The sequence below is a fragment of the Leucoraja erinacea genome, chromosome 33, assembly GCF_028641065.1.
Source record: "Leucoraja erinacea ecotype New England chromosome 33, Leri_hhj_1, whole genome shotgun sequence".
NCBI classification, from domain to species: domain Eukaryota; kingdom Metazoa; phylum Chordata; class Chondrichthyes; order Rajiformes; family Rajidae; genus Leucoraja; species Leucoraja erinaceus.
In genome coordinates, this window is record NC_073409.1 from 9,871,036 (window position 1) to 9,882,500 (window position 11,465).

Consider the following 11,465-nt stretch of genomic DNA (forward strand, 5'->3'; position numbering starts at 1 on the left):
AAAGCTTTGATGTTGATTGGTTTAGTTCCAACTTCATTATATAACATTTTAGGTGTCTGACAGTCAACCAAGTGTTTCTTTTTACAAATGCATCCCGCAGTTGTTAGAGTCAAGCTGAACTAATCATGTGTGTAAGAAAGAACTGCAAATGCTGGAAAAATCAAAAGTAGACAAAAATGCTGGAGAAACTGGTGAGGCAGCATCTATGGAGCGAAGAAATAGGTGTCGTTTTGGGTCGAGACCCTTCTTCAGACCTATGAAATAATCATATGTTCAACATTAGGAATAGCACTAATGTAATTAGCAGGTTTTATGGTTATAATGGTAAAACCCAGCAATTTCTATAGCTATGTAAATTAAAATAGTAATCCTTAGTTTGTTGACAGTAATTCAGTTCTCCACACGTTGTGCCATCATATAATTTTCTTGCAACAAATCAAGATAAATCATTGAATTGATGAAAATCTCTGGCGGGTCAAAGTAGCCTTTCAGTAATTTTTTAAAAGGAGAACTAAACATTGATAACTGCTTCTCAAACTCACTAGTCTCAAATAAAATCTCATTTCATTTATGTAGAATGTACATTCACCAAAAAAGGCATTTGTATTAATTTTAAATTTGATTTTAAATTTAAATTAGATTAAGTTGTCAGGGGTTATGGGTTTGAAGGCAGGGGAATGGGGTTGAGAGGGAAAGATAGATCAGCCATGATTGAATGGCAGAGTTGTCTTGATGGGCTTAATGGCCTGATTCTGTTCCTATAACTTATGAACTATGAACTATGAAGTTTAATGATATCACCATTGCTGCAATGTGGAAATCTCATTTATCAAATGTCTTTAAGAGGGTGAAACGTGAGCCACTGTTTGATTCTGGAAGGCAGTGTGCAACAAATTGTGAGAATATTGTTTCAGTATTCACATATTCCCTACACTTTTTATATACATTTCTCCCGTACATTGAACACCAGGGACATGTGTTCATGTTGTAAAATAGGCTTTAATTCCACCTGTTCAACCATCTCAACAATATCCGAGAATTATATTTTACGAAGCCACCTTCAGGTACAGAGAGCTTTTGAGAACGCTTTCTCTGATACTGTTTAAATTTGTGACATTCTGGTACTTTTTAAAGAACTTTGCAAGTAAGTGCTTTAAAATAAGCAACCAGTGAATTGGCTGCTCTGCTCCTGAGGATGTCTCCAATTGCTTTTAATCCTTTTCTAACACTTTGGTGGAGAGATTGTTTGTTGACATTTTTTGCATGCGTTGCATTTGAGATGTGATTCCACGATGTATCTCCATGACTATGATGTTCAATGGGAAGGAACCACCGACCTTGATGTAATTCTCTACTCCTGCTATCAGGTCATATATTCTTTACCCTCTTTGTGCAGTTAAATTATATTTAGGATAGTTTGAGTGAAAGTTTATTTCCACCAGAATCGTTTTAAAACAATTGCCAATTGTGGTTTGGTTAGATCTGCAGTCAGATAAAGTGGAAAATAAGTGGGATTTTTCCAAGCTATTTAGTCGGTGTCCTGAAGATGGCTCAGTGTATTTTTTCCAATTTTCACGCTAGACTTCAAACTATAAATTAAGTTTCCAATGATGAGAGTGATAGCAGATGTTTCTGGTTTTCTTTCCTTGTTTTTTTGCGGGCACTGTATTTCAGTGTATGAATTGTCCATGTTAGTGTACAACAGACTCCAGAGACGTTAGCTACATTGGCTGCAATAAATCTCTGTTGCCTGTGGAATTTTTTGTTCACTGGTTGCTAAGTTGGTAGCTGGGATATTGGGCTAATGTGGATTCCAAGTTATACAAGTGGCAATGAAATGTTCTGTAGTTGGGCTAACATATACACGGTTTATTTGAAATAGCATTATTTACTATTACTAATTATTTGTGAAGCCCATGTTACTGCTTGCACACTTATATTCTCAATAAGTGTGATTCAGTAACTTTACAAGGTCGTTGCCCTCGTTAGATCTCCACACATATTCTTAATGTGTTGAGATCAAATCTGGGTAAAAAAAACTTGTAAAGTTATCCTTACATTGGAAGTTGTTGCTGGTACATATGTGGGAAGACATCTTGAGTGTGTACCCTTGAAGAATTGTACCTCATGCACTTGTGATACAGATACAAATGTACATTGATTATGTTCTACATGGACAGAAACATCGTGTTAGTCAACTCAATATAATTTGATTGCTTGGCTTAATAAAAATGGCCAAATGGGAAAATTATCGCATTTAAAGAGGAAAATTTCATGTTGGTGCAATAAGAATTTGGGCGTTGCAGCTGGTAGAGCTGCTGTCTCACAGTGTCAGAGACCTGGGTTCGATCCTGAACTCGGATGCTGTCTGTGCAGAGTTTGTAAATTCTCTCTGAGTGCATGGATTTACTCCGGGTGCTCCAGTTTCCTCCCACATCCCAAAGATGTACAGATTTGTAGGTTAAATGGTTTCTGCTGATTGTAAATCGTCCCTCGTGTGTAAGATAGCGGTAGTGAACGGGGTAATCGCTGATCGGCGAGGACTCGGTGGGCTGAAGGGCCTGTTTCCATGCTGCATCTCTAAAGTAAATAATGGCTAAGAATGAAAAAGAAAGCAGAGTGGACACCATCACAGTTCATCACAGTTGCTGATCTTCCATCATCGAAATGGCCTTTATTCAAACCTGACAATGTGCACTTTAACCATGTGTGATTTTTTTTTTCTATTACAAATCTCAAATTGTGGAGTACAGAGGCAAATAAATAAATGATGGGTCTTTGTCCCAGACATTATGGAGGCCACTGTATCGAAAGGAGACACTGCCTCAAAAAGGCATCGATGTCAAAGATGCACATCACTGGCCAATGGGTGGCATGGACTTGGTGGGCCAAAGGGCTTGTTTTCATGCTGTATCTCCAAACTAAACTAAAGATGGAATGGAATACTTTATTGTCACATGTGACAAGGCACAGTGACATTCATTGCTTGCATACCTTGGGTTTGCAAATAATCGCCACACACGGCACTGACAAAGTTACAAAGTACCCCCGTCAGTTCCTCCTTTCTTCTCCCCCCTCGCCTCACCTCCCCTCCTCCTCACCCATGCCAGATCCTCCATCGTTCTTCCCCCTCCCCTCCCCTCCCCTTACGGTGGTCCCCCCCGTGCCCTCATCGACTGCCGACCATGGGTCGACCAGCGAGGCTTCACCACCGCCGCGGCGAAGCTCTGTCGGTCACGATGCCATCGCTGAAGCTCCATCTCCACTGCCGAGGCTCCACCGCTGCTGCCGAGGCTCCATTGGCCCAGTCCAGGATGCAAAGAGCAGAGGAAGCTTTTACAGGACGTGACTAAGGGTCTGAAGAAGGGTTTGGGCCCAAAACGTTGCCTATTTCCTTTGCTCCATAGATGCTGCTGCACCCGCTGAGTTTCTCCAGCATTTTTGAAAACAAGCCCTACAGGATGTGAATATTCTCTATGCTGAAATTGAAATATTTCCAGACACATTAATAGTGAACTCATAAAATTGTTAAAACAGTTCAAGTATATGCACGTGTGTCTCCTGTGCTTCTGATAAATATTTATCATCTGCGAAGATGTCAGCAAAAGTTGGGATGATAATTTCCCTCACCCCGTTCATTGCACCATATTACTCTGCAGGAGCAGATTAGTCTGTGAGCCAGTTATTGCCTTATCTACTTAGTCAAATTGAATGGAGTTCTGTGTTGGAGAACAGTTTTTTTTTTTAAGTGTAACTTTTGTAAAAAGTAAAGTGCTACTGTTTCTATTGATGCAAACTGGAGGTATATACTAAATTTTGAGTTGCCAACACATTATTTGTAATTAGAACACTCGAGAGTTTAATTACAATATTCAATTAAATAATTACATAGTGATATGGAGAAGTATTATTTACACCATGACTAGGCACTTTTTATGGGTGAATATTTATTGTTCTTTGCACATTGGGTTTTCCATGTTTTGGAAGCATGTGACTAATACAAAATCCTTATTTGTAGAAAATATTCACTATAATGTGGGCTAAAATATATGGTTGGTATTTTAGTATCTAGCAGAAATTTGCATTCATAATGCAAAGCATAAAGAGTTAAGCGATCTTCTGCTTGAGTAACTAACATTTTAACCCTTTTCTATCCTTTCTGCAGTGATCCCTACGCTAAAGTGTCTCTGTATGATCCAATAAAAGGAGAACTTGCCAGCGTTCAAACCAAAACCATTAAGAAGGTGAGTAGATCAGAAATGTTCACATAACTGGAACACCATAGTGTTTAAAATAAGTGACCAAAAAGGTGATTTAAAAGCTGGTGCTAGTAAAATTACAAATGTCAACGTTGCAGCTAATAATGTTGCTCATTGGATCAAACAGGTAGTCTATGGTCCGTCAACCAATGTTCCTGGTATAAGCAGACAACAAGAGTAGAAAGTCCTATTACATGCATTTGCAATGATGGCCCATTGAAATGATGTTGAACCAAAATCTTGCTCGGGTATCGATTTCCAGAAGTAACCTAGTTTTGTAAAGCTTGTTGTGTTACCTGATTCAAGATGGGCAAGTCCTTGCTACTGATTAGCATTTCATATGTCCGGGCGGAGGATCTTGACCTGAAAAGCCGACAGTCCATTTTCCATCACAGATACTGCCTGGACTGCCTGAGTTCCTTTGTTTTTTGCTCCAGAGCCCAGCATCTGCAATTTCTTGTATCTCTACATCTGTGTGGATCAAGTGAGGGCTGGATCTCCTGGGGACAAATCAACAGCAGGCATTCAATAACCAGGCTGAAGACTGCACATTCTCACACCTCTGTTCGCTTTCCAAATAGTTGAATGGTCACCTACAAAATATTGGTGCTAAATTGAGGAATTTAAACTTTTCAGAAGATGTAGAGAAATTGTACATAAAAGTGATGAAAGGAAATAGTTTTAATTTAGTGTATTTGACTACTTATTGGGTCACCATTCTTATGGGTGGAAATTATTCCATGGGTTAGCAGTTCCCCATAAGTATGGTGCAGATTGTATTTGCGTGCAAGTTATTTAGGTGAACACCACAAGTACTTGAGTCACTCAGATTTTACATCTCCTAATCAAAAATAAACTTCAGTCATTCTTAAACCCATTCCCATTCAGATGTGGTGGGAAAATGCTGAGTGTTAAACTAAAATTAAAACCCCATCCAGAGGCTGTTCCATTTTCCATTTGTTCAAATATGTTGCCAAAAAGGCTAGTTTGCACTGACTACAGGAAATGTAAGCTTGGATCAAAAAGCTTTCTGCCTCATAAGTTATGATATCACTTGGATTGGGGCCAAACTTCTGCATGATCACCCATCTCTATATTGCCAATGTACTAACGCGGTTTGAGGCTTGCTGTGAATATCCTGCGATACACGTTAGAGACTGCAGCTTGCATGAGTCATGGTTTGACTGCTCGAAGGAGCTTGCAATTCATTGAGGGCAAGTCAGGGACATTCTTAAGGACAGCTGCTTGTTACTTAGTTTTAAAACATTATGTCGTAACATTTCCATTCATATTAACCAGAGTGTGTAAGAAAGCATATGAACAAGTGAACATATGCAAAGACATTTTACCAAAACCAATTTTGATAATTGTTAATGAATGATTTTGTTTTGTGTATTTTCATGTATATTTGTGTGTGCTTGCCTGTTTTTGTTTTATACTAAATGTTCTTGTGAGCTAATTTGCAATGGTAGCTGCCTGCAAAAACTAACCAGGGAATGATATATCTTTCCATCCATGATGTACCTGATTTTTACACCTCCCAGCTTGGCAGAGTATCTCCAACCAGCTATTATTCTGCTTTCCGGATGATTGTGCAGCTTTGCTAGTCAATATAAAGTAGTATAATCTAACAGTAAAAATTAAATCACTTGGTAAAATAATGGCAATACTACTCTTTATCTTGTCACTGGAATGCGCGATGATTAATTTAAAAAAAAATCTTACTTCTCTAGTTCTGATGAAAGGTTACCTCTGGGTAACTGTTAAACTGAGAGATTCTTGAATTGGAAATGTTTAGATTTCTTCCTCAGATTCAAACTTTATTGTCATTGTGCAGTGTACAGTACAGAGACAACGAAATGCAGTTAGCATCTCCCCAGAAGAGCGAACATAGAATATGAGCAATAAATATATATACATACATACAGTCGCCGTAGTGCAATTTTTTTTCCGGGGGAAGGCGTGTCCGGGGGGGGGTGGGGTGACTGGCAATCACCGATGTACAGAGTTAAGTAATGTAACAGCCGCAGGGAAGAAGCTGTTCCTGGACCTGCTGGTCCGGTAACGGAGAGACCTGTAGCGCCTCCCGGATGGTAGGAGGGTAAACAGTCTGTGGCTGGGGTGTGAGCAGTCCTTGACGATGCTGCGCGCTCTTCGCAGACATCGCTTGCTTTGGACAAACTCTTTCCAAGGATGCTGAGTCTTTTCAACATTTTCTCTTTTTGTCATTAAAAAACAAAAATAATGTTTTTGCATTGTTTGGGAACGTGTGTGTGTTTTGTTTTTTTAAAAACATCAAATTCTCATATTAAATGCTGTTGTTTCTTTCAGACTTTGGATCCTAAGTGGAATGAAGAATTTTATTTCCGAGTGAGTACACTTCATTTGTTTCACTTCTTCTACGTTAGAAATTTAAAGCACCAAAAATGGGTGCACTGCCTGTTTGTGGATGGAAGATAATTGCATGTTGGAGGGCCAAAGTTAATTTGTGAGTTTGTTGGGTTGATGGTCCTCCAGATATGAAGGTCTACACTTGCAAGTGGTTACAGTTGTGCTACAAAATCATCTATTTATTTTTACAGGACCATGTGAGCATGTAGTGAGGGGGTTAATAACAGAACTCAAGTAGAATCAGACCCCCTAACACAGGCTTAGGGTATTTTAATTATATTGTTGAACCAGAATGTTCTCATAAAGAGTCATCTGTTTCATTGTTGTCCCTGCACTGAATATTGTATTCCTCTGAAGCTAAGCTCTGTTGAACTGCATTTAACTATATATTTCTAGAAGCAAAGCTTTCATTAATTCTATATGGCCTTGCAATTTAGTCCTCATTCTCAACTGTGAGCAATTAAAATGTAGTTAATAATAGCCATTAATAGACCGGAAACAGGCCCTTCGGCCCACCGAGTCCATGCCGACCTGTGATCGCCCGTACACTAGCTTTACCTTACACACGAGGGATAATTTTACCTCGGCCAATTAGCCTAAAAAACCTGCACGTCTTTGGTGTGGGAGGAAACCGGAGCACCCGGAGAAACTCCATGTGGTCACAGGGAGAACGTACAAACTCCGTACAGACAGCACCCGCAGTCAGGATCGACCCTGGGTCCCTGGCACTGCGAGGCAGCAACTCCACCGCTGTTTCTTCCACTATCCTGCTTCTCTTCTCCTCTCCCAATACATCCCCTTCCAGCTTCATCCCTCCCTCTAGCTTTAATTCCAGTCCTCTATATCTGACACCTTTTTGTCTCCTTTCCCTCTCGCGCCTTTGCTCCGCCCATCTGCCAATCAACCCCCCTCATTTCAGAAAGGTGTGAGGTAAGGATAGAAGAGTTGTGAATTGTGAAGCCTGAGGATGGAAGAGGGAGGGTCGAAGGTGGGAAGGAACGAGTTGACCAGGGAGTTACAGAGGGAACGGTCGCTGCTGAAAGCAGAAAGGGGGTGGAGATGGGAAGATGGGAGGCGCTACAGGTCTCTCCGTTACTGGACCAGCAGGTCCAGGAACAGCTTCTTCCCTGCGGCTGTTACATTACCTAACTCTGTACATCGGATGATTGATGGTGTGTCAGTCAAGCAGGCTGCGTTTTCCTTAATGGCATTGAGTTTAAGAGCTGATGATACTCGGTTTATCCATACAAGTGGAGAATACTCCATCGTATTCCTGGGTCCTGTAGATAGTGGAAATGGCTTGGAGTCTCAGCTGTGAGGCCTCAATGCTTGTGCAAGGTATTTATTGCCCAGTTAAGAATATTGATGACAAGGGACACGGTGATAATAAAACCATTGATGCCAATAATGAGTGGTCTTGTTTTAAATGGTCTTGTTTCAGATGGTCATTGCCTGCTATTTACTAACTAATGTTTTGAAAATTACTTTGATCTTCACTAGCAATGTGATCATCAGGGTGAGAGGCTGTAGTTATGTGGATAGACTGGAGAAACTGGAATTGTATTATTGGAATAAAAACAGTGCAAAGAGATTTGGTAGAGATATCTAAAACTATGAGGTGTTAGATGTTGTTAAACTGTTCTCCTTGACATGAACCAGGGCAAGTAGAATAAAAATGGTGGACAAAAGAAGCAAACATTCATTGCATGGTGCATGTCGAGCAAAGGGTGCAGTTGAATCGGCTTCCACTACTATCCCAGGATAAAAAAAAGCAGAGCTAAGCCACATGGCCACTGAAGCCTGGTGCATCATTTACCAAGATCACATTTATCTGATTGCTGGCCTCAACTCTGTTTTCCTGCCTGGTTCATAAAATGGTCGAATCCCTTGCAGTCTAATAACCTCTCTCGTCTTAAAATGTATTCAGCAAACAGTTTGGCATCCACAGCTCTTTTTATAAAGAATTCCAAATATTCAGTCCTCTGAAAGAAGGCATTCCTCCCTGTTATCAATCTGTGCTATTCATAAATTGCCTGGCAAAAGGGATATCTGACTGTCTCTAGAGTTTTGAAAATGGTACAAATCTTGAGCACTGCTCAAAGAAAAATTTGCGCAGTTGAACAGACTTAGATTTGAAAGAATGCAAATAATAGTATACTATATGTAGTATATAACTGAGCTACTGTTTGTTTGCAAATATGAAAACAGTCTTGGGATAATGCTGTTGATCACTGACTGAATGCATTCAGCAGTGTTTTTAATTGGGTATTGGTGCATTGAACCAACTAGAAATACTGTATTTGAAATGATGCACATAATCTTCCCAGCTCTTTCATCAATATGATGTGTCTGGGGAAAACAGCTGCAATTAGTTTTTGGCCTTGGGTTTAGTTTCACAAAATTTGTGTTTGTTTTATGAAATAACGGAAGGAGATGTGAATAATTGATATGAGTTGTGGAACATGATTTTTGCAAATGCATTCACATTCTGATTGCAAGAACTGGACCAAAACTCAAACTACAGATCTGAGATCTGTTCTTGGCAACGTCAGCTGCAGTCTGTCCAGGCTGATGAATTGCAACTGTTATAACAATCTAAAGGAAGAATCGAGTCCAATGCCACTGACTCAATTGTATGTCATAACATTCAGCACCACTTCAATACCTAATTGTCCAAATGGTCACATTGGGTCAACAGTGATTACCTATTAACCTACGCATCTGGTAAAACGAGACACTGAGACTTCAATCTGAACACATTGCTGTCAAATACATGCATGAATACCTTGTACAGAAGGGGAAAAAATGAACAGAAGGGTGGGAAAGAAACGGGAGCAGAAAAGATTTGCCTTGCAACCTTGAGGATTACTAAAACATTCCAAACCAGTGATTTTCATTTAAATTGAAAAGTTTGCTTCAGCTCGCTCACAAAGAAACAGGATACAAAGTGAATCGAACTACCGTAAGTGGATTATTTTTCAGAGAAAGTCCACATGCACTTTGGCGCAGTTTCCACCTCTTCTCTGCAGCATAACAATTCTACGGGTTTGTTTTTTTGGACTCTTGTTGACACATTCATTTAAAATTATATTAGGGAGCGATCCAAGTTTTGAGGGTTTTCATATTTAAATATGCAAAGTTATTGTTTCCTGGAGATTGCATTGTAAAAAAGACTTCTGTTTTGGAGAATTTTCCACACCTTGAAATATAACTATGCTAAATATTTTTTGAATTGTAGAAGTAATTTAGTGTAATTTCTTTCACTGGTGCTATTATGTTTATTCATCATTGCATATTTATTGAATTTGCCAAGTTGAATGAAAGGAGTGTTCCATAGGGGCTCTGTTACTTCTAAGTACTTTATATTGGATGTGAAAATCCAGTTGACCTTTGTAACTTAAGTTATTAGTATCAATAATTTTCAAGTTTGTTGGCCGCTGTCTCAGACTGCTTGACATGCTGCGTATGTGTATGCAAAATCCAGTCATACTGGTGTACTACGGGAGAAAGTGATTTTTTCTTACTGAAAAGGAGCTATTACTAAGTTCTAGCAGGGCAATCAGAAAAACGCACGCTAATTTAGTTTAGTTTTCATTTAGTTTAGAGACACAGCTTGGACAAACGGCCCTTTGGCCCACTGAGATTCCAATGACCAGCGATCGCCCGCACACTAGTTTTATCCTACACATGAGGGAGAATTTACAGAAGCCAATTAACCTACAAGTCTGTACATCTTTGGAGTGTGAGAGGAAACTGGAGCAGGGAGATGCAGGCTGTGGGGAGTTGCAGAGAGGTTGTGGACAAAGCTCTGGCAAATAAAATATAATGTGAAGATGTGAAATTGTCCATTTTGGCAAAAGAAAATTAAATTTTAATTTTTCAATTGTATCTAAACTGTGAGAAACTGAAGAGCTTTCAAGATTCAGAGGCATCCAAGTGCATGAATTACAAAGGGCTAGTAATTAAGAATGTTAGCCAATTCTGGGGAATTCAATACAAGAGGAAGGAAGTTATTCTTCAATTATACGGGGCATGGGTGAGATCACATCTGGGACACTATTATTGGTCTTATTTAAGTAAGGCTTGGATAGAGTGGGTGTGGAGAGGATGTTTCCACTGGTGGGAGAGTCTAGGACTAGAGGTCATAGCCTCAGAAATGAAAGGACGTACCTTTAGGAAAGAGATGAGGAAGAATGTCTTTAGTCCGAGGGTGGTGAATCTGTGGAATTCTTTGCCACAGAAGTCTGTGGAGGCCAAGTCAATGGATATTTTTAAGGCAGATAGATTATTAATTAGTACGGGTGTCAGTGCTTATGTGAAGAAGACAGGAGAATGGGGTTAGGAGGGAGAGATAGATTATTCAAGTTTGAATGGTGGAGTAGATTTGAAGGGCCAAATTTGCTCCTATCACTTATGACCACTAGGGGCGTCGCATTGATGGCAGCCTCTGCCTACAGAAGGGTTTCGGCCCGAAACGTCGCCTATTTCCTTCGCTCCATAGATGCTGCTGCACCCGCTGAGTTTCTCCAGCACTTTTGTGTACCTTCTGCCTACAGTCTGTTTGTTTTTCCATCTTTTTATTTTTAGTCTGTTTTAAAAGTATGTTTTGGAGGTTTCTTTAGTTTTTCAATGTGGGGGAGCGGGGTAGGGTCGGTGGGGGAACCGTTTCCCAGTCACTTCCTGGTGAGGATGCGACTATTCTCTGGGTCGCGTCCTGGCCCCCACACCCCCCCTCCTCACGGCCTACCAACAGGATTGGCACGGCCTTTCCTGCTGGGGACCTTTACCAAAGCTTTAGCAGCAGTGCAGCACTGG

The 11,465-nt window shown here is 40.2% G+C and overlaps 1 protein-coding gene across 2 annotated transcripts in view; it reads left to right on the plus strand.

Annotated features, from left to right (window-relative positions):
• LOC129712649 (E3 ubiquitin-protein ligase NEDD4-like) overlaps nt 1-11,465 on the plus strand; it is a 100,905-nt gene that overhangs the window by 18,866 nt on the left and 70,574 nt on the right. For both annotated transcript variants that reach the window (XM_055661249.1, XM_055661250.1), the window contains exons 3-4: nt 4,166-4,244; nt 6,591-6,629. In XM_055661249.1, coding sequence (XP_055517224.1) covers nt 4,166-4,244; nt 6,591-6,629 — 118 coding nt within the window. The remainder of the gene's footprint in view (nt 1-4,165; nt 4,245-6,590; nt 6,630-11,465) is intronic.